The sequence below is a fragment of the Heteronotia binoei genome, chromosome 5 (genome assembly GCF_032191835.1).
Source record: "Heteronotia binoei isolate CCM8104 ecotype False Entrance Well chromosome 5, APGP_CSIRO_Hbin_v1, whole genome shotgun sequence".
NCBI classification, from domain to species: domain Eukaryota; kingdom Metazoa; phylum Chordata; class Lepidosauria; order Squamata; family Gekkonidae; genus Heteronotia; species Heteronotia binoei.
Window position 1 is genome coordinate 63,942,363 of NC_083227.1, and position 24,001 is coordinate 63,966,363.

General features: G+C 40.2%; 1 protein-coding gene across 3 annotated transcripts in view; it reads left to right on the plus strand.

Annotated features, from left to right (window-relative positions):
• CHL1 (cell adhesion molecule L1 like) overlaps positions 1-24,001 on the plus strand; it is a 307,464-nt gene that overhangs the window by 185,859 nt on the left and 97,604 nt on the right. For 2 of the 3 annotated variants that reach the window (XM_060239564.1, XM_060239566.1), the window contains exons 5-9: positions 2,292-2,414; positions 4,692-4,862; positions 6,602-6,643; positions 12,724-12,844; positions 21,379-21,545. In XM_060239564.1, coding sequence (XP_060095547.1) covers positions 2,292-2,414; positions 4,692-4,862; positions 6,602-6,643; positions 12,724-12,844; positions 21,379-21,545 — 624 coding nt within the window. The remainder of the gene's footprint in view (positions 1-2,291; positions 2,415-4,691; positions 4,863-6,601; positions 6,644-12,723; positions 12,845-21,378; positions 21,546-24,001) is intronic. The other variant, XM_060239565.1, reaches the window with a different exon arrangement.

The following is a 24,001-nucleotide window of genomic DNA, read 5'->3' on the forward strand; positions in this document are numbered from 1 at the left end:
CCAGGTCTGTGTTGGAAAATACCTGTAGACTTTGGGTATGGATCCAGGAGAGGGCAGGATTTGGGGAGGGACCTCAGCATGGTACAATGCCATGGAGTTTACCCTTCAAACCAACCATTTTCTCCAGGGGAGCTGATCTCAGCCAGCTGGAGATCAGTTGTAAAGCCGGAGATCTCCAGACCCCACCTGGAGGCTGGCAACCCTATTTGGGACAACTGGGCCTTGTTCCTCGCTGATCAGAGTCAGGCCCCTGCATGGTTCGCATGCAATTCCTGGCACGTGCTTTAAATTCCTCATGGTAGCCACAAGGTCTTTGTTTTTGTGTGAATTGCTATAAATTTGATATATCTGGATGGGAGGCTGCTTTTCCCAGTTCATTTTCTATGTATGTTTTTCTGCCCAATCTTATGCATGGTTACTTACAAGTAAGTCCCATTTACTCCCAGATAAATACATTGCAGCTCACATGTTGAATTCTGGAGACTGTGGAAAGCTAACTCTAGCCAGACAAAAAACTTGTTATCTTTTATATCTCAGTGCATGTGGCGGGGGGGGGGGGGGGGTACAAACTTTCATAGAAGTGTGCTTATGATCTAGTTTGCACATGCATGTTCATCATCCATGTTTATTATTTGTTGACTAGCCCAGGACTTCTTTTGTAGAAAAAGCCCAGCAGAAACCTATCTGCATATTAGACAACATGCCTGGCACCAAGCCAGCTAAAACTGTGTTCCTGTGTGTTCCTGCTCAAAAGAAGCCCTGGACTAGCCCATCGATGAATGGGCTCGTAGAACATCAAATATTATGTTTTTCAAATGAGCCAGTTTGCCAATTCAGCTCTCAGTCATTTTCTGCATGAGCAATGTGAATTTAGCCAGCTCTAATGTCCTAGCCTAAAGTGACTTTTTAAACATTTCAGCCAGCCCAGATAGGTCTGTGAGCCACAGATACCCAGAGCTAGAGGAAGAGAGCAGCGTAATAAAATAAGCACGATGAAATATAACCAAAATGTTACCGTTATGTTTCCTTATTTTCCAATACATGTCTTGATCAGAACTTTTAAATTAGGGCCACATCACAGAAAGACCTTTCTGTGTGTTTATTGTCAGCCCAGTCATCCAATTACATAACCTGCACAGTAATGGATATGTAATCACATCCTTTGATGCATCACAGCAGCAATCTGATAGCCTGACCACTGTACCCTGTGATTGTGTCTCCTCATATATTCCAGCGCTACTGAACCATGGACACCCCAAATGCAGGGGGATTTGAATTTTTTGCGTTTGTACGTTGAATGAAAATGACACATTGAGCTGAATGTCCTTTTTGATGTTAAAATCACTCTCCTTTACTTCTGCTACTGTACACTGTAAGCCGATGTGATGGGGCAGATAGAATATTGGATTAGGACTGGGGACACCTAGGTTCAGATTTGTTCACAGCTGGGGTGTCCTGAAGCATTAATGCTTTACAGTTAAGGTATGATAAATAACTGAACACAGAACCAGGCCTTTTTTTTTTAGCAGGAATACACAGGAACGCAGCTCTTGCTGGCTTGGTGTCAGGAGGTGTGGCCCAATATGTAAATGAGACCCTGCTGGGCTTTTTCTACAAAAAAGCCCTACATGAAACAATGGTGATGTCATGGGGTATGGCCTAATATGCAAATAAGTTCCTGCTGGGCTTTTTCTACAACAAAAACCCTGCACAGAACTATATTTGGTTGAGTCAGTTCCTGTGAATCCATTTTGCTAACAGTGAAGCTTTCCTGTTTCTGAAGGAACACTTCTCTTGTCCTCATGCCTGAGAAAGGCTCCTCATTAATTAAACAGGACACCTCTGCTGCTATGGGATCTCATCACACTGGTGGGTATGTGGCTGCCAGTAGAAAGACACAGACTCCAAGGTGTTATTGGTAGGAATTCAACAGTGCCTTGAAAGATGCTGTTTCACAATACAATAGCAAACTATCAAATACATGACATGTAAACACATGGGGGGAAACCATGGGAAAAGAACATCTTCCTTAAGCACAAGACCTAATTAATGCTCCCCCTCAAGCAGAATGTAAGCATGGAATCCAATTCATATTAAATTAAATAGCATTCTTAGCATCTTCAGATCCTGAGTATAATTTTTGAAACATGAAGTGAATATTCTTATCTTCTGACTCCTAAGACAAACCATCCATGGGATAGCAAAGTATAGAGAAGTCCAGAGGGAGAATACAATACTTAGAGATTATCTGTACAATGCTTAATAACTTCTAAATGCCTTTTCTGTCATAGGTATTCCTAAATTCCCTAAAGAGAAGATAAGCCCTAAAGATGTGGAACATGGTGATTCAGTGGTCTTGCACTGTAACCCCCCCAAAGGAATCCCACCGTTACACATTTACTGGATGAACATTGGTGAGTAGTATTGAAAAAGCTTTTCTGTAGAGTGAATCTAAAGTGTAGATGTGGTCAGGGCAAACTCAAGGGGAAATAAAGTTAATTTTTCATCTGATTAGGATATGGTTGTTCCATTGGGTGGAAAACTAGATAAAGTGAACAACACCAATTTAAATAGACCTTATTATGCCTGTTGATCCAGTACATCAGAAAGGTCATTCTCATACATCTGTATGATAAAGATCTTTCTGTATTCAAATATGGAGCAAGCCAAGTTCAATAACATGATTCTTCTATTTGGACATAAACCAGATCTATTGAGGGGTAAATCTTGATATTATAGCTGATGATTATTATACATCTCACCATTCGGAAGTAGTGCATTAAGTGTGGGAGAATTCTAACAGTATGTTGCACTGAATGTATTTCTTCAGATTAGTGGTATTTCACATTCTTTTTTTTAAATTATGGAATAAAGATCTGGGTTTTTTATTATTTTGTTGGCTTTGATGGATCTTGGGCATTGATTCTCTGTTTTGTGGTTTCAGGGTGTACAGTAGAGGGCTATAAGGTTGGGTTTTTTTCTTAGATACCCTGCACCTATTCTAGGTTTGGTCCAGTTCTTATGGGAAATTGAAAAGACTATATAGTTGATATAGTTGTCAGCTGCCAAATTCTTATTGGCTTGGAAGACCTGAACAGTTTAGGTAATACAAGGAAATATGCAACGTATACCAGAAAGGCATCTTAAAATTTGTTAATTTTAAGGATGAGTGGATGTTTCACATTTATTTCTGTTATCTTGGCATGGGTTCACTGTTCCATGCTTTCTAGTCTTCCTGACATCTGGTTTAACTATGAGAATTTCTTTTTTTAAAAAAAATATCCTAAATTGGAGCATGCACTGCTTACTACAGTTTTTCAACCTGTTTATGTATAATCCCCCACATGTGAAAGCATCCATTAAAAAACCCAAACACTCTGAAAAGCAATATGGCTGTGATTGTAACTATGATTGCATCAAACTTCTTTTTTAATAGTGTTTTGCTGAGGCAAATCTGTGCTTCTGAGCAGTAGTGAATCACCACATGAAAGAAATTATGGTATAGTTGTGTCTATGCAGCAAAACCAATACTTTATCCAAGAAAAAAAAAACAAAGGATGAAAAGGGATCTAATAAAAGAAAATATATTAATGGGTTACATATTAAACCCCAAGCATCACAAGTAATAATTAAAAAATCAATTAAAACAGCATGCATTTTGACCACAAGGCCTTCCCCAATGATACAAATTGGTGGTTCTAATTATCATAAAGTAAAATTATCCATCCATTTCTTCCCCTTCCCCCCACAAGTTTTAAAACTTAGGCAGAAATGTTGTATTTTTTATTTTGAATAACTTTAAATTATTATTATTTATTCTGTTATTCAACATAGTTCTATGTACAATCACATCAGCACTGCTTTTCCTCAGTGTTTTATCATTATTCAAGTACACATTGGCATGTGGGGTGGGAAGAAGACATGAGGGAACAGAAAGATCTGAAGGTTGCATTCACGGCCCTCTGTACAAGAATTGAAACTTTTTAAAAAAGGGGACAACAGATTATTCCTAATGTACTGTATTTAAGAACAAGACCAGGTAATTCCACATTCTCAAACCCAGGGTAAATAAGATGAACTGCAGAAGCCTCTCTTGTTCAATTGGAGTCAAGATGTTTATGTGCTGGGGTCTGATGTCTATGTTTCTTTATGCTTAGCACTAGGCAATGTTTCTCATCCACTATGACAATCCCTGCATTCTTGCAAATATAACAGACACTTGGGCTATCAAAACAGCATACTGAAAATGTAATTATGTTATATAATGGAGACCATAAATCTGAGTTCTGTGTGACAGGAGCGATGGGCCTCATGACAGCCATGATGCCTATAATATAGGTCCTTGCAATATTAATAGTTCTGTGGCTTGGACCACCTTAATAGAATACACAATTAAAATGATGCATTCTTTATGGCAAATGTTACATTCTTTCTACAGAATATTTAAGCAGGATGGTTCTATAAGAATACAGCTTACATCCATTGGGCATTTGTCGTGTTGTATGAGCCATTTTCTTCTGGATGATACTTATAAGCAGCCACAGAACACAGCATTGGTTCCTTCAGACCTCATGACTCTTTAATATCAAAGAGCCATTTCCTTACCTGGGAGCAAGCATTTGACAGAACAGCAAGATGTCATCATATTGGGAGATCATTACCATACTATCATTATTTTTTCCTCTTGCTAGATTTACAGCATATCCCACAAGATGAAAGGGTCTCCATGAGCCTTCAGGGAGATCTTTACTTTGCAAATGTGGACGAAAATGACAGCCGGAGTGATTATTGCTGCTTTGCCGCATTTCCAAGACTGAGGACAATTGTACAAAAAATGCCCATGACATTGACAGTTACACGTTGTAAGTCTGGGGATTCAATTTCCTCCCCTTTCCCCCCACCATTATTCCCTTCCCAGACCCCTGTCTATTCCAAAACCTTTGATTCCTCAGGGGATCCATGCAGGTGACATCTGTCTCTAAGACTTTTTTTTTAACTGAAGGAAATATATGCTAATATATTGATGCTTACACTGTTATCTGCACTGCCCAAGCTCGGCCTAAGTCGTAAAAGCATTTGCAGCTGTTGGCTGTCCAAAGCACTCTTCTCCTTCTTTATGGCTATAAAATGTAATCACAATGCACAATGGAAATCAATCTTTTTTTTCCCCCAGAAGACACCACCAAATTGAGCTTTTTGCTGTTCAATACAAAGGGCAGGTTCTGAGGGAAGATGAATTGACACAGGAGAGGCACTTGTTGGCATTATATCCAGATATTCTCCAGTATTTGTTAGACAAAAAAATAGGAACACTTGTTCCCAGAACATAACATGGTCAAAATCAATGCAACTAGCTCACTGAGCAGTTTATGGTAATGTAATGGTAGTGGCAACCTGTGGTTGGCAACTGAATTGGAGAAAAATGTCAAAATTCTCTTTTGGACTTTCCCCATGGTTTTGCAGCCTCAAGGACTCCTTTCTGCATCTTCCCAATGACCCACTGCAAATTTCTGCTGTGTTTTGTGGATGTGCAAGTGATGTACAAATTGATACTATGCACATTTTACATTTATTTGGTGTGTACTGGAATTCTTATTTTGATGCTGCTTCCATAGTGCAAGTACCAAACTTGTTGCTGTCTTATTCTACTGCAGTCAAAATTAAGAGAGCTTTGTGGCATCTTGAGCAAATTTTTTATGGGAGTTATCCAGTAGCACCTTGGAGATAAACAAAGATTTTTGGGGTACAAGCTTTCATGAGTCACAGCTCCCTTCATCTGATACCAAGGGACAAAGGGAGCCTTGACTCTCTAAAGCTGATACCCCCCAAAATCTTGTTGGTCTCAAAATTGCTATTGGTCTCAAATCTAGCTCTTCTACTGCGAACCAATATGGCTACCCTCTGAAGCTAAATTTATTACACACTATTGGCTTTTGTGAGACCGAGCTAGTCACAATGTAGCATTCAGACACCAAAATGTTAGTGTCAGCTGGACTTGTCCATGCTTACACCTATTATTATGTTGACATAATAGCAGTTCCACATTGTCTAGCTTGGATCTGTGCCTATATCACACTAAAACTTCTTCATGTACTTCCAGATATGGCCATGGCCATGGTCAAGGAGAAGCAATTGACATGATAGAAGTAATCTTTTTTTTTTCCAAGAGGGAAACTATTCTCATGGTTTTCTCAAGGGTCAGTTTAGCTTTGCTACACAAGTTACTATTACCCTGATTTGACATTTTCATTTACATTGTGTGTACATCCATTCATGATCATTAAGCATGCAAGCATTACATGTTTAATAATTATATGTGAGATTGCTTTAAGAATAAATAATGGAATTATGGTCTGGAGAACCATAGGCCATATTTTTTACTCAGCGGCATTGCCTCTCTCCCCAGACCAGCTGGGATCAGAAAGATGTCAAGTGCCACTGGTGAGATGGATTGATATAATGCTGTTGTTAGGAAGGAAAACTCAGTTTGGCAACAGTATGGTCTAAAATCGTTTTTCAGTTTGTTTGCTTCCATCAGCTCTTCAAGAAATTTCATAATTCATTCACACTTCCATTTGGTTTCCATTTTTGTTTATTTCAGCTAAACATGCTAATGATTCAAGTACACCTAGTGCTACTACAGGTGAGTTGCCACTATTTACCATCTGAGATAACATGGATTTGAACAGGATAAAACATATCTAACCTGCTGAAATAAGAGTTAATGTAAATGACAAGGTTTTGAAAAGCGATTTCCTGTGAGAAATGAAAATACAGGTAGAACCTACCGTGACTTATGGGAGAGATTCCCTTACCTGCTCTGACTTCCTCCCTCACCTTTGGCTCACCTTCCCCCTGAAGCCTGCTACAGCTTATCTTCTTGTCTGTCAATAGCCCCTCCCCACTTTTCTATTTGGTTCCATTTTTTAAATGGGGCATAGGCAAAAAGTCCCAGGGTAGATGAACATGGCTTCCCTGAAGGGTTTGGTGTTAAAGCAGTTCTCCTTCTCTAAGGGCTCCCTTGGTGAAAGTCCTTCTGCAGATTCATATAAAATCATAGAATCATAGAGTTAGAAGGGACCTCCAGGATCATCTAGTTCAACCCCCTGCACAATGCAGGAAATTCACAAATACCTCCCCCTAAATTCACAGTATCTTCATTGCTGTCAGATGGCCATCTAGCCTCTGTTTAAAAACCTCCAAGGAAAGAGAGTCCACCATCTTCCGAGGAAGCCTGTTCCACTGAGGAACCGCTCTAACGGTCAGGAAGTTCTTCCTAATGTTGAGCCGGAAACTCTTTTGATTTAATTTCAACCCATTGGTTTTGGTCCTACCTTCTGGAGCCACAGAAACCAATTCCACACCATCCTCTATATGACAGCCCTTCAACTACTTGAAGATGGTGATCATATCACCTCTCAGCCACCTCCTCTCCATGCTAAACATGCCCAGCTCCTTCAACCTTTTCTCATAGGACTTGGTCTCCAGACCAACTAATCAACAGAGCAAATTCTTTATATACATATGCTAGAACACAAATGGCTTACTCACACAACAGCTTTATAACCATGCTACTGCATTTTGTTTTTGCAGATAGCCAATTGTCTTGCCCATTGGAGAGTAGATGCATATCCACTCAATATACCTGGCTTTTGGAATGGAAAACCAAGGCTACTTACTGTGTCTGGTTAGATTTGAATCCAGTAGCAACTTAGAGACCAACAAGATTTTCGGATATAAGCTGTGATGGAACTGGCCCAATTTGACTTTCAGCCCCCTCCTGGGGTTGTGCCCCTTCTTGGAGAGTTCTATTCCACTTCCTGCCACTAGGGCATGCTGCCACCACCTGCTCAATTTAGGGATCCTGACTGAGAGAAACAGCACAATCCCCCTTTCCAGTTCTGAGGCCTGGCCTCAAGGTCCTCTGCTACCCAGCACCTGGTTACCACAGAGACCAGTCCTTCTTTGGGAGACCCCTGGAGGACTGGCACCACTGCCAACTACGTGCCTTCCCCCTTCTTGGGAATCCCCTCCTAAAGTAGTGTTGTCTAAGGTGGTTGGGGAACTATGTGGCACAGAACTTTACTGTCAGCATTCAAAATAGTGAAATGTTTATTAAAAAGAGAAAAAAGTTACAAACATACTTTAAGCCCAGCACATGATCAGCAAAAGAAGACCAAATAAAAGTTGGTTGTAATTGCATTCCTCCTCTCCCTGGTGTAAAAACACGCCCTATGAGATGTTGCAGTAGAGCAGGCAATCCTAAGCTTAGTACATTAAAAATGTTCTAAGGATATCTCATTGCTTCAGGCTTGCTGCCTCCTGCGTCCAGCTGGACAGACAAGCCTAGCCACATGGTCAATATGGCTGCTGGCTGCTGACCAGAACTCAGCAGTCTTTTCTCCTCTAAGGCCCAGCTCCAAGAGACCCTTCCCACTTCAGGGCAAGCACTTTTAATGAACCTCTGCTTCCACCTACTTTACATACATCACTCTCCACCCCTTATTACCTGGTCTGCCCAGGTCCCAAATACATCCTGGGAATCCTCGTGAGAGGCATTCTGGAAAAATCTCTAGGACTCACCTGGAGATTTCTAACAGTTTCTTCGCAAGCTGAGTCACTTGCATAACTACGGCTGGCAATTAATTTAGCTTCCTGCCCTTCCAGAGAGAAGAGACAAAGGGTGCAATCACATGAGAGATTTGGCCCAACCTAGCCACACCTCACCTCTGAGCTTAATGTGCGCAATCACATTAAATGTGTGCAATCACATATATTCTCCCCCAAGACCCGCCTGTACCTACCTCATTTTAGGACGGGCTGGGACTGAATTAAGTAGCTACCAGGAATTTCCCTATAGCAAACCTCTAAAATGTATGTAGGGTACATTTCTTGGCTGTCTGAATAGCCAGGCGCGTGTTGCACCTGCCTCACATACGGGGGTTTACTATAGACCACCAAGTCAGGCAGAGGACTTGGATGAGATAATTTTACAGCAGACTGCAAAGTTCTCCAAGAGAAGGGATACAGTGATCATGGGAGATTTCAATTACCCAGACATCTGTTGGAAGTCCAATTCTGCTAAAAATGAAAAGTCAAATGGATTCCTGACTTGTCTTGCTGACAACTTCCTTTTCCAGAAAGTGAAGAAAGAAACAAGGGGATCTGCTATCTTGGATTTGATTCTCACCAACAAGGAAAAATTGATTGAAGAAGTGGAAATAGTGGACACCCTGGACAGTAGTGACCATGTGATCTTGGAATTTACAGTCTTAAGGAATGGAAAAGCTATACGTAGTCAGACTTATAGGTTGGACTTCAGAAAGGCAAACTTTGATAAACTTAGAACGATGCTGGGCAAAATCCCATGGTCAGAAATACTTAGGAGGAAGGGGGTTCAGGAGGGGTGGGAGTTTCTTAAAAGCGAAATACTGTAAGCGCAATCACAAACGATTCCTGTGAGAAGAAAAAATGGAAAAAGCCTAAAGAAGCCGAAGAGGCTCCATAAACAGCCTCTCTAAAGACTTGAGAAATAAAAAAGACTCCTTTAGGAAGTGGAAGGAGGGCCTTATAACCAAGGATGAATATAAAAAAATCACCAGTGCTTGTAGAGAAAAAGTTAGGAAAGCTAAAGCTCAGTATGAGCTTAGGCTGGCCAAAGATGCTAAAAACAACAAAAAAGAGTTCTTTTCTTATGTTCAGAGTAAGAAAAAGAGCAAGGACATGGTAGGCCCATTACGAGGGCAAGAAAGTGAAATTGTAACGGGTAATGAAGAGAGGGCAGAACTGCTCAATTCCTACTTTTCCTCAGTCTTCTTTTCTGAGGGAAACGATGCTCAACATGGCAAAAAACATGAATATATAAGGAGGGTATGAAGTTCCAACCTAGGATCAGCATAGGGATAGTACATAAACACCTAGTTTCTTTAAATGAAACTAAGTCCTCAGGGCCAGATGAATTGCATCCAAGGGTTTGCGGATGTAATTTCTGAGCCTCTGGCTATTATTTTTGAGAACTCTTGGAGAACAGGAGAGGTGCTGGAAGATTGGAGGCGGGCGAATGTTGTCCCCATCTTCAAGAAGGGGAAAAAAGATGATCCGAGTAACTACCGACCCATCAGCTTGATGTCTATACCTGGAAAAGTTTTAGAACAAATCATCAAACAGTTGATCCTGGAACATTTAGAAAGAATGGATGTGATTACTAAGAGCCAGCATAGTTTTCTCAAGAACAAGTCATGTCAGACTAACCTGATCTCTTTTTTTGAGGAAGTGTCTACCTTGCTGGATCAGGGGAATGCTGTAGACATCATTTATCTTGATTTCAGTAAGGCTTTTGAAAAGTTTCGACATACTGTCCTTGTTGACAAGTTGGTAAAATGTTGTTTGGATCCTGTAACCATTAGGTGGATCTGTAACTGGTTGACAGATCGCACCCAAAGAGTGCTTGTGAATGGTTCCTCATCCTCTTGGAGAGGAGTGACAAGTGGAGTACCTCAAGGATCTGTCCTGGGATCTGTTTTGTTCAACATCTTTATCAATGGTTACAAACACAGAAGAAGACAGAAACAGGATACAGGATGACCTTGACAGGCTGGAAGTCTGGGCTAAAACCAATAAAATGAATTTTAACGGGAATAAATGTAAAGTTCTGAATTTAGGTAGGAAAAATCCAATGCATGGTTATAGGATGGGGGAGACTTGTCTTAGCAATAGTATGTGCGAAAAGGATCTAGGGGTCTTAGTGGATCATACGCTGAACATGAGTAAACAGTGTGATGTTGTGGCTAAAAAGGCAAATGCAATTTTGGGCTGTATCAACAGAAGTATAGTGTCCAGATCACGTGATGTGATGGTATCGCTTTACTCTGGTCTGGTAAGACCTCACCTGGAGTATTGTGTTCAGTTTTGGGCACCACATTTTAAGAAGGATATAGACAAGCTGGAACAGGTCCAGAGGAGGACGACGAAGATGGTGAGGGGTCTGGAGACCAAGTCCTATGAGGAAAGGTTGAAGGAGCTGGGGATGTTTAGCCTGGAGAGGAGGTGGCTGAGAGGTGATATGATCACCATCTTCAAGTACTTGAAGGGCTGTCATATAGAGGATGGTGTGGAATTGTTTTCTGTGGCCCCGGAAGGTAGGGCCAGAACCAATGGGTTGAAATTAAATCAAAAGAGTTTCTGGCTCAACGTTAGGAAGAACTTCCTGACTGTTAGAGCAATTCCTCAGTGGAACAGGCTTCCTTCCTTGGAGATTTTTAAACAGAGGCTAGATGGCCATCTGACAGCAATGAAGATCCTGTGAATTTAGGGAGAGGTGTTTGTGAGTTTCCTGCATTGTGCAGGGGGTTAGACTAGATGACCCTAGAGGTCCCTTCCAACTCTGTGATTCTATGCACACGAGCAGTCTGAATGTTCCTCTTGCAAGTTCGTGGACCATGCCTTTCCTGGCAGCAGGGCAGGGGTTGTGTGAATGTTGTGGCACAGATCAAAGAGAACTGGCTTTTTCAGAGCTGGGATACCCCAAATCTCTACATGCCAAATCTCTCATGTGATCCCACCCAGACAATTACACTTTTGTAACTTGGGGCTGGGGGGAGGCATTCTGTCACATAAGCTTTCAAGAGTCAAGGCTCTCTTAACTTTGACTCTTGAAAGCTTATACCCCCCCCCCCAAAAAAAATCTTGTTGGCCTCTGAAGGTGCCACTGGACTTGAACCTAACTATTCTACTGCAGACCAACACTGCTACCCTCTGAACCTATCTTATTGTGTCTAAAAAATTCTCACACAGTTTATAAATCAAAAACCACATGTTCGATATGCAGTTGTTGAGTGTTTAGATTTATATCTCTGATAAGTTGGAATAGTAGTTTCTCCTAAATGTGGCGCACAGGGGTGGAATTCTAGCAGGAGTTCCATTGCATATCAGGCCACACACCCTCTGATGTAGCCAATCCTCCAAGAGTTTACAAAAAAGAGCCTTGTAAGCTCTTGGAGGATTGGCTACATCAGGAGGGTGTGGCCTAATATGCAAAGGAGCTCCTGCTAGAATTCCACCCCTGGTGGTACTCAAAAAAGGTGTTACAACTTTTAGTGAATGAGTTCTGGGTTAGTGTAGATCCAAAATGGGACAAATAATGCCCCCAGGATCAACTCAGGAAAATGGTGTGGGTGGTGGTGGGGGAGGCAGGAACCCCTTTTCCCTGTGCTGTGGTCCCACCTTGTTGCTCTCTAAAAGACAATTCTCCACAGCTTCTTTGTGACTGCACAGAATGGGTCAGGGGACTTTCTGACACATTAAACATCATAATATCTGCTTCAAGCCTGTGACAAAATCTAGTGTCACAGGAAATGGGCAGGTTATGCCAATCGATTTCTAGCATATTTAGTTACTTCATTTACATCTTCCCTTTCTCCCCAGTGGAGACCAAAGTCACTTAAATCATTCTCCTCTCCTCCATTGTATCTTCACAACATCCCTATGAGGTAGGTTAGGCTGCATATGTAAGCGGCCCAAGCCGAATTTCACCCAGCAAGTTTCCATGTTAGTGTGGAGATTCAAACCTGGGTCTCCCAGGCTTTAAGTCAACATGCCTATACCAACATATTAAGCATACATGAATAAATGCTCATTTAGGTGCTATAGAGCATGACTGGAAATATCAGGGCTGGATTCATTATAGACCAAGAGGTGTGAAATTACTCTTCTCTCATTTTTTAGCCAATTTAATCAAGGAACGAAAACCAAGATTGCTTATTCCTCCCGAGTCTTCTGGCCGTAGTTCCGATGTGACTGTTATCAAAGGAAATGACCTTTTTCTGGAATGCATTGTTGAAGGACTGTGAGTATCCCCACACTATAACCATCACTTAAAAACAAGAGGTTAATTGTCAGAATTTGCAAATACCAAACATGTATTATGGTGTTCAGGTTTAAGCTTGCATACTTTTATGGAATTGCAAGCAGATTTGCCAAGTGATTATTCTTACTAGGGAGACATGCCATAAAGTTGCACATATTTTCAAAATCAATACAACCCTGCAGCTTTACCAGGAGCAAAACCTTTGACAAATAAGAGCAGTTTTAAGTTGCTTCAGCTGGATGTAGTTAGGTGACATCTTAGCTCCAAGGCAATCTTGAATTTATACTGTTCTGTCTTGAAATTTTCGCAATGGCTGGTTTGCCTTACATTTGTGGCAGGGAACTTACTCATGTGGCATTTATCTTCTGCATACATCTACTGATGCAGTGGTGTTCTCATCTGGGGCTTATAACGTGTGTGGGCTCAGATTTCATGGGAAGTTCCTGGATTTTAACTTGGAGACTGAGCACATAAACTGATATGTATGTTGCCTTTGGGTTAATTTCCCACAATTATTAAACAAGCAGAAGCACTCTTGAAAGTTCATCTTTAAGTTCCATACAGAGTTCTCATTGAATCAAGTCAAGGCCTGCATTGTCATTTCAGATAGTGTCCAGTAGACAGTTTGTGAACAGAGCCACATATTTGAGCACCAAGTACCCAAAATCGTACCAGGACTGGTGGACGCCTGTTCTGGCTTCCCTATTCACCTTTATAGAGGAAACAGGTAAAATGCCAGAGGAATGGAGCAAGGCTATAGTATCTCCTATATATAAGAAAGGCGGGAGAGAGAAGCCTGAAAACTACAGGCCAATCAGCCTTTTAAATATTATGGGAAAACTATATGCCTTACATCTACGGGAGAAATTAACAACCTGGATGGAAGATAATCACATCCTGGCAAATGTACAAGCAGCCTTTAGAAGAAATCGTTCTCACTTGAACAACGTGCTAATACTGAAATTCTTAGTCGATAAGCAGGCTGCAGTAAAGGGCTCTCGTTTATACGCAGCGTTTATAGATTTTAAAGCAGCCTTTGATTCTGTACCAAGGGACAAGCTGTGGCGCCAACTGTACAGTACATCAATTGACCGTAGACTCCTATTTCTCATGATGAAACTGTACGAAAATTCTAGTATGCAGGTAAAATGCACACCCCAAGGTCATCTGACTCATCCAATTCAAACAAGTAAAGGTGTCAAACAAGGCTGTATATTAGCCCCGCAACTTTTTAATTTGTATATTAATAGCATTGTAGGGTATTTTACCGACCCCGGTCTGCATCCCCCTAAGATTGGGAAGATTGCTGTGCCCATCTTGATGTATGCAGACGACGTGTTACTACTGTCAAGAACCCAAGCTGGTTTGCGTAGGTCGCTCAGAATGCTTTCTCTCTTTTGTCTGGACACTGATCTAGTCGTTAACAGGGACAAGTCTAAAATTATAGTCTTCACTAAAAGATTCAGAGAAATGATTTGGCGTTTCAATGATGAAAAACTGAAACAAGTTAAAACATACAAATATCTGGGGGTTGTTTTTCATCATACAGGATCGTACCAAGGGCACATTGACAACGTACATTGTAACGCCCAACGCACGGCGCTTGCTCTGCAGGAGTTTTACACCTCCAAGGGCGCTTATAACGCCTTAGCGGCGATTAAGGTTTACAATGCTAAGGTTATACCCCAATTAATGTACGGAGCTGAGATTTTCTTGTATAATAAAATAACTAAATTGGAGATGGTTCAATCGAAGTTTGTACGATGTATCCTACAGGTGCCAAAATATGCTTCATCTATTGCAAATAGGCTGGAAACGGGGCTTCCAAGCCTCTCCACAGTAATGTGGAATAGAGGTTTGAGTCTCCTTCTAAGGGTGCTGGCGAATCCGGATGACATAGTACATCAAATCTTCTATGACTCATTTGTTAGCAATTGGTTGAGGAAATTAAATTCCAAACTAGAGGAATGTGATCTGAATATTGATTCCCTAGCCCTCATGTTCAAGAACGGGGCAAAAGTAATTATCAGAGACCGATTACTGGAATTGGAGTTAAAACAATCTCTGGCCAAAGTTGGGGGGACGTATATCCCAACCTTTTTTACAAGTGATCTTAAATGTGCCAGGTATCTAGAAAAGATACAGCCAATTAAGATCAGGCGGATGCTGTCCTTGGCACGCCTGAACATCCTTGACACAGCAGTACTGAGGGGCCGTTTCCACAAGATCCCGATAGAAGACAGGATCTGTCCGTGTGGCCTGGAGGAGGTCGATACGGTTCCCCATCTCATTCTGAACTGTCTTTTCCATACAGAGGCAAGGTACAGACTTCTGCGGAACCATCTAATGCTAGCTAAATCTTTAAATCAGGCCCAAGTCATTTTCTTCCTCTTAGGGGATGGGAGTGATCAACTTTCTCTGGATCTTGCTAAGTTTCTATATATTACCGACCTTGACAGGAAGAAATTTAATGCTGTTAGTATTTGAAAGAAGATGCCCTTAGTTAAGTGTTGCCTACGTCAGATAATTTTATTACTATTTTGTTGGTTGTACATAGTTTTATATTGTTATGCTATATTTTAGCTTGGTGTTGTGTTGTACTGTTATTGATGAGTTGTTGTTGTTGATTGGCCTAGAGCCGCAATAAACTGACTGACTGACCCAACAGTGATTGTGAGAGGCCATTTCCATAGATCTGATATGCAGAGAAACCCTGCAAAAAGGGTCAGCATAATCAAGTGGATGCCAAAGAAGGAGAATTGAGGAAGAGTTAGATTGACTGGCCTGTAATTTCTAAGGATATAATAGTTTGAGAACTGTCATTAAAAATTCTGCCAATAGACAATTATTTCTTTTTGGAACATGGTGCTGAGAGTAACCTGAGGTTCAGCATGTTGCCATCTTTGTGTGTGTGTGTGTGTGCATGTATATAAAATTTTAGAAAGCAAAGTAATAATATAGAAGGGATACAGAAAAGAGAAGAGGGATTATATAACATATCAATCAAGGATAATTATATATTACAGAGTGTATAAAACAGAAAATATTTCTCCCCAACATGTCCTTCATTATAATTTTAAGACAATGTCTATAAAATGAATGGCCCTTACTTGTGCTGGGTACTTTTATATTCAACATATTAATCTGTTTTGCAACTACATGATTAGTTTTGTCACACTACATATTCAATGGTAACTGGAAAAAAGCACAAAGGAAAAACGCCCAAAAGAAAAAAGCCCAAAGAAAAAAACCCACAGACATAAATGCTCACAGGAAACCCCCCCCCCTCCCATGGAAACATGCCGCCATGGAAAAATGCCCCCATGGAAAGAAGCCCACATAGAAAAAATCCCACATGGAGAAAGTCCCCATGGAAAAATATGTAAAGCACCATAGATGTTTATAATTGTGGATAACCATTAATAATATTTTGTTGTTATTTTAGAATTAAAATAAGTCACATTCACATGCAACAAAAAGTGACCATTTTGTTATTTTTATATTGTTATTTTAGGATTAAAATATGTAATATTCACATGCAACAAGAAGTGGCCATTTTGTTATCAATGAACTTTATTAAGAAGGAAAAACAATAATGGCAGAAATTAAACTCTACATAGAAATATATATTTAAATAAAATTAAATACTTTATTAATTTACAATTTGTCAAACTTTTTAATGTTGATACATTGTGGTACACCCAGTGACCACGACAAATGACTATCTAACCCTAATAGTAAAAACAATTATTTAACAACAACAATAATAACTCAGATATAATTCTTCATTGCAAATTAGGCAGTCTCTTTAAGCAACTAAGTTTATCTTCCACCTGCTCATATTTTTGCGCAAAAGTGGCAACCATGTAACGTAGTGCCTCATATTTCCTCTTTTCTATCTCTAGGCGACCTGCCTGTGCGTTAACCAATGTTAGTTTGTGACAAGCCAGGTCCCTCTGCAGTCCATCGAATAGAGATCACACACTGGGATGACTGAAATGGAACAAGGAATTAAGAGCATTGTGCCCCCACAACAGTTTATCTGGAATCAATAGCTTCATATTTCAAACATTCTATTATAGATGTCCATGTTCTTTTTTTGAAGTAAAATGTAAATGTAAATGCATGGTGGATATGAATTATCCACCTTGGCATGCCATGTGTACAACTGGTAAAACATATTTGACACTTTATCAAAGTATCTTTGTTTAATTCAAGCATAAGATCCCTATCAAATAAAACCAGAATTCTGTCTGGATTTTTCCACACTGGAATCATGAAGTATCAGTTGCCTATACTTTTCAGGAATGTCAAAATGTATGGTTTTTGGGTTAGGCAAATTACTGCCTGCTCTGTGATAGCTTCTCTTTCTTAAATAGCAGAAGTAGTTAAGGCTTCATAGAGCTAAGAAGCTAAGCAGGACTGACTCTGGCAAGTATCTGGAAGGAAGAAATCAATAAACATAGTTGTAATTGCCCTTTCATCACACCCCCTCCAGCCTAGAAATAGCAGCTCTGGCCCCACTCAATGCACAGCAGCCAAGAAGGCCTGAGCGCCTGCTCCGGCTGCAACGCCACTGAGGATGTTCTCCGCAGCTGAGAACGAAACGTCTGGAAGGAAAACTTTCTCCAGTAGAACACGGCACTTGATCCCGAAAGATTCTACAAACCCTAATGATGTTACCAGCCGTGAAAACCTGAAATCTTTGATAGTTGGAATTAATTAAAAAATGGTATAATGGAGAATTAATCCACTGGTATCTCAGGCTTGGGGGGGGGCTGTTTTTTGAGGTAGATGCACCAAGTTTGCAGCATAGCATCTGGTGCCTCTCCCCAAAATACCCTCCAAGGTTCAAAAGGATTGGACCAGGGGGTCCAATTCTATGAGCCCCAAAAGAAGGTGCCCCTATCCTTCATTATTTCCTATGAAGGGAAGGCATTTAAAAGGAGCTTGGTCCCTTTAGATGTGATGGCCAGAACTCCTTTTGGAGTTCAGTTATGCTTGTCACAACCTTGCTTCTGGCTCCACCCCCAAAATTCCCAGATATTTCTTGAATTGAACTTGGCAACCCTATTCCCTATTCCATGGCAACCTTATTCCACAATTACAAACATCTATGGTGCTTTATATATTTTTCCATGGGGGCTTCTTTCCATGGGAGCTTCTTTCAGTATGGGCTTTTTTCCATGTGGGCTTCTTTCCATGCGGGTTTATTTCCATGTGCACATTTTTCCATGTGAGCATGTTTCCATGGGGGCATTTTTCCTGTGAGCATTTATGTCCATGGGTTTTTTTCTTTGGGCTTTTCCCCCCTAGAACCATAATCAATATTACTTATTATGCCATTTCTACATACTATAACTTTTGATATATCAAAGTAGAAAGGAAAGTCTATTACATATCTCATAATCAGAAAATGAAATATGTTTCTGCTCAAAATCCTTGTACATTTGTATTAGAAACTTGTTCTCATTCTGCTTCTGTATTGCAGTACATTTATATACAAATTTAAAACTGTTTCTCATTCTAAATTTGTCCCCAGCTTGCATAATGCATACTCCACCTCTCCTCAAATTGTATAACTGATCTGTTTCTCAAATAGGTTGTTAATTTTGCCATTACTGCAAAGTCGACAAGTTTATTTTCCCATTCTTCTAAACTTAGGCAGATGTCTGATTTCCATTTTGCTGCATAGACCATTCTTGCTGCTGTCACATGATATTTGAATATGCCTTCCTAAATTTTTGGTAATTTATTAGGCAGTATAACTAATAGCATATTCTTAGCTTCCATAGGGAATTTATTTAATATATATATGGTAATATATATGGTAAAAGGTTCCATCTATGTCCTGACATATCAGCATTTTCCTTTGTAGTTTTTCAATATTATTTGGGGTTATATACCATCCAAAAACATTTTGAACCAGTTTTCTCTTAAAGCCTGCGTGGCTGTAAATTTAATTTCTTTTCCGCATTACTTTACCATTGATGCATAATCACTTAAAAACAAGAGATTAAATGTGCAGCATTGATGTGTAGTATCTGGGGACTACACATGATCCTTATTATTCACTTTCTTCTTCTCTGATTGCTACATCATGCATGGTAACTGGGTGCCATGCATGATCCTTATTATTCACTTTCTTATTACTTTTGCCTTTAAAGTGACAAACATTACTATTACCATTGATGCATAGGTATCTACTCTCTAAAATTCTGCATCCATTTAATCAAACTTTTTTTCACTTGTTCTTCTGTTTCTAATTGAAGAAAAAGCTGATATATCCATTGCAGTGATTTTTTTCCAATATATAAGTGAGTCACCTCTCTTAGAGCTTCACATTCCATGATGATAGTCTTCTTTAGTCTTGAAACTGACTGATAATATAGCCGCCACTGAATGTTGATTTCTTCATCTCTAATATCTTGCAAAGACTTGATTTCCCCCTGAGCATTTGCCATATTGCTATACATTTAAAATTTACTTTTATTTCTTATGTTCTTATCATGAGAAGTTTCTACTGGAGACATGAGAATGTGGAGGGCTCAATAAATTCCGGTGTGTAAATCATATTCTCAAAAGTCCATCTCTTATTATATGATTCCTTTCTTATGTTATGATTGTTAAATTGATTTCTTAATCCATAAATCATTGTGTAAGCCTTCATCTAGGTCTGATGATCCTTTGTCTTAGGTTTCTAATCCAATCTACAGTCTAGATCAGGCCCAACGGTAAAGGTGACGTCTGGGTTGATGTCACATCATGACATTTTCATGGCAGACTTTTTAATAGGGTGGTTTGCCATTGCCTTCCCAAGTCATCTACACTTTCCCCCAGCAAACTGGGTACTCATTTTACCAACCTCGGAAGGAGGGAAGGCTTGAGCCGGCTACCTGAACCCAGCTTCCACCGGGATTGAACTCAGGTCATGAGCAGAGAGTTTGGACTGCAGTATTGCAGCTTTACCACTCTGCACCATGGGGCTGGTTAAACCAGGCCTACCACTTTATTATATAATTTTATATTTGGAACTGCTAACCCTCCTCTCTTTTTCTTATCTTGTAATATTTTAAAGCTTATCCTTGGTTTCTTGCCATCCCAAATAAATTTGTTTATCTGTTTGTGCCACTCTATCAATATTCTTCTATATATATAGGTAGCATTTGGAATTTTAAAAAACAGCGTTGGCAGGACATTTGTTTTGATTGCAGAAATTCTTCCCAGCCATGAAAATCTTGTGGCATGTTGCCATCCCAACAGATGGACACAAGAGTAAACAGACACGACTCTGGCCTATTTGTGCCATGGACTGTGCTGGCATCAGGAAAGCCAGCTGGGAATGTTAAGTTAGCAGTCTGCCCTGAACTTCTGTCTTTCTTGACTATAAGAGTGCCCCATTAATTCTGCAAAACACAAAGTCTCTTTTATATTCAGTTGCCTGGAGAATTCACTCTGCCTGGGCAGGCACAGAATTGTTTGCTGTCAACTGAGTGAAATCTTTAACCCTGTTTATGGCTGTGAGAGCCCTTATAGTGTGGGAAGTAACCAGGTTCTGGACTTCTCTGTGCAATGCCACAATGTTTCCGTGGCACTCTGATCCATTTCTTAATCTGCCATTGGCAAAAGGTCACCTACAATGCATTCAAAAAGGTGGCACATGATTCCTGTCTATTTTTACACATTCATAGGTGTCTTTCAATGTATTTATTTTCATTAAAATGCTTCTATCTAGGCAAACAATACAATACAATAAACATCTCTTGTATATAACAAATCTCAACTAGTGGGAAACAAGGGAGATAGGGACATGGAAGGCACCAACAGTGACAGCATGATGTCTTCAGGGAAAACCCAGAAGTGACACTACACCTCTCTAGAGTTTCTGGTGGTTCCTAGAGAAGTCTGACATCACTTCCTGGTTCCCCTGGAAATGATGTTACACTTTTAGCCAATGGGAATTTTTTAAAGATTATTTTTCTTTTGCTGGCCACTGCTATGGTGGTGGGAAAGTTAAGAGTCGGCCCACCCCCAGCAGGCTGTTGGAAGCCCAAGGGCCCTTTCGCACAAGTTAAATAACACATTTTCAATCCACATTCAATTAAATTTGCAACTGGATTTTTCTGTGTGAAATTCCAAAATCCACTTGCAAACGGTCACTAAAGTGGAGTGAAACTACATTACTCAGTATGTGCAAGAGCACCCGTTTTAGAGATTTTAAAATTGCATCAGGCATAGAGAAATGCCGAAGTAAGGAGCCAATTGTCCTCTCCAGCTATAGCTGGAAATATTATTTCCTCTTTAATGAAGAAGCAATACAAAGTTTAAGCCATTCAGGTCTCCAGTTTCAGGGTTTAGCAGTGAAATAGCTATGCAGAGAGGTGATTTATGGGGCAACTCAAGAATATGATATAACAAAGATAAATGTCTCAATTCCCTGGCTGTTCTACAGAGGGAGGGATGTGTGTGACAGTGTAATATTTTAAACCTATTTTTTAATCTTCCTTTCACAGCCCAACACCCCGTCTAACCTGGAACAGAGTAGAACGAGGAGTGATAGACAACTATGGGAAAGTACTGATGGTAGAGAAAGTCACTGCAGCTGATGGAGGGAGATACACATGTATAGCCAAGAATGCTTTGGGAGAAACAAGACATGACTTCAATGTCCATGTTGAAGGTATTATATTCATACTTGTGGTTGTTTGGTTTAGAAACATATACAATCAGTCGTTCAAATCTATTCCTTCCCGTAAGTGATGTTATTCTTTGTCATTTAGTCCACACTGTTTTGTCTTTCCTTTCCCTGAAAGTCCTTATAGCTCTCTCCCTTTCCTGCTTCCTTCTCTCCATCCCACCTACCAGCCAATTTATCTTTATCTGACCTTTCTTTCACTTTCCCTTCTTCCCTGGGAACGGAAACCCTGGCAGTGAAGCCCAGGGAAAACTGTGTGGTGCCAACTACCAATCCAGACCCAATTGCACAGTGGGGAACTTGGAAGGACTTGTAGAGATCACCTCACTTTCCTCCGTACTATTTCAACTTTTACTTCTCCTTGCAACCCCAGTATCCTCACTTTTCCATCCATCTTTTTCTCCTTCCCTCCAAGCAGCAAACCTACCCTTTATCTATCTAGGGTGGCCAAGTCCAGTTCAAGAAATATCTTGGGACTTTGGGGATGGAGCCAAGAGGCATTGGGGTGGAGTCAGGAGACATTGGGGGTGGAGCCAGAAGCAAGGTTGTAACAAGCATAATTGAACTCCAAAGGGAGTTCTGGCCATCATATTTAAAGGGACCACACATCAATTGGAAATAACTTACTTGTTTATCTATCTATTTAAGAGTTCAGATTTTTCTGTGAATTTGGGGCTGTTTTTAGGTTTGTAGGAAGATCTGCTTTGTCTGTTGCTTATCCATAGATTTGGCCATCTTGAAAATTAAATATATTGGCAGGGTATATGAACAGATAATACTAAGTGGGGGGGGGGGCTGGTTCTTCAAATTGCTATTGCTGTCACCTCATTTTGAAAATATTATGATGCCATCATGATCCAGCTATTACTAATCCTTCTTTTAAATCACCTCATCAATCATTCCTTTTAATCATGTCTAAAAACTACCAACTACCAAAAATTAAGCTTGGAAGTAATGATGCTTTTCTCTTAGTCAATAATGTTTCCAAGGACACCAGATTCTGCTTGCGGTTCCCATATTTATTCCAGTGAACCACCCAATAGCTGTTATTAATGATTTCTTCACCATTTAAAGCAAGCAATACTTATAGTGTATCTGCACATCACATAGGCTGCCACAAATATATGATACTCAGAATCTGGTGGTGGTGGTGGCTTCAGTTTTTTCACCCTGATTACAATTTTGGGAGGCTGTACAACCTGTAACTCCCATTAACCCTAGCAAGAAGTCATATAGAACAAGATTGGGATGAAGGGGTTTTTTTGCGGGGGGAGGGGTGTTAACAGGAAAGACTAATTCTAGCTGGAACCTATTTTGGCTGCTCTCTTAAGAACTCTTCTTGGGAATAAGCCCCATTGAATAAGATGGAACATATTTCTGAGCAGACCTGCTTAGGATTCGCCCTTTGTTGTTTAAAATGGCATCACTTTCCACAGTTAATCCCTGTCTCTTCAGAAAGATAATCTGTAAGACTTTGGGAAGGGGAGGAATGGGCAGGGAGAGGAATGGGCATGTGTGTGTGTATGAACATGTGCATTTTGCATCCCATTGAAGTGTCGCAACTTTCTGGGTGTTCAACAGCTTGCACAGATGTGAGGTGTTTCTGGACAGTGTGGCAGGGGGTGTTAGCCATTTCCTACTTGGCAATGTCAGGTGCCTTAGATGCTTCATTTCTGACTATCTGCAGAACTGGCAAACACATATTCTTATAAGAAATGGCATTTACAAAGTTCACACTTGCAGAGAACAATTGTGAAGCTGTGCACATCACAGCTTGTTCTGGGAAAGTGACAGAAGGGCTGCTGCTATAATTTTACCAATCCAAGTGGACCTCAAAAGTGGGGGGGGGGGAATGATCGGTGGTTGGAGGGTGTATGTGGAGATCCGTGCTCTAGTGTGCCCTTTCAGATAAATGGCTCAGGGAAAGTAATAGAGGATTAGTATATTAATCCTAGCTTTGGGAAGATTTCCATACTTGCCTTCCCAGCAGGTAGAAACTGTGTCCACACATGGAAAAATAAACAGATAACCAGCCACAGAAAAAGTACAGCATCTATATTTCACATGTAAATGTGTATTTTAAGCAGCTAATAGGAGGAGGAGAGTTTGGAGGATTTTTTTTTTCAGCTCAAGTTTACATTGCCTTGTAAAAATGATATTGTTATGGATGCAACCCTAAGTTTAGTTATTTTGGTATGAAAATATTTTATGTCACCATTTAACAAATATTTCAAAGGTAGCATACATTGATAATGCAATCCTAAATGTCATTATCCCTTCTGATCACATGAGTTCAGAAGAGCGCAGCTCTGCTTAAGAATGCTGTGAAGCAATAATATCCAAATTATAAGATGTTTGAAGAATTGAAAAATTGATGTTTAAGGATCATAAAAATTCTAAAATGGCAGCACCAAAGCAAATGTAAGCCAAAATGCCCTCAA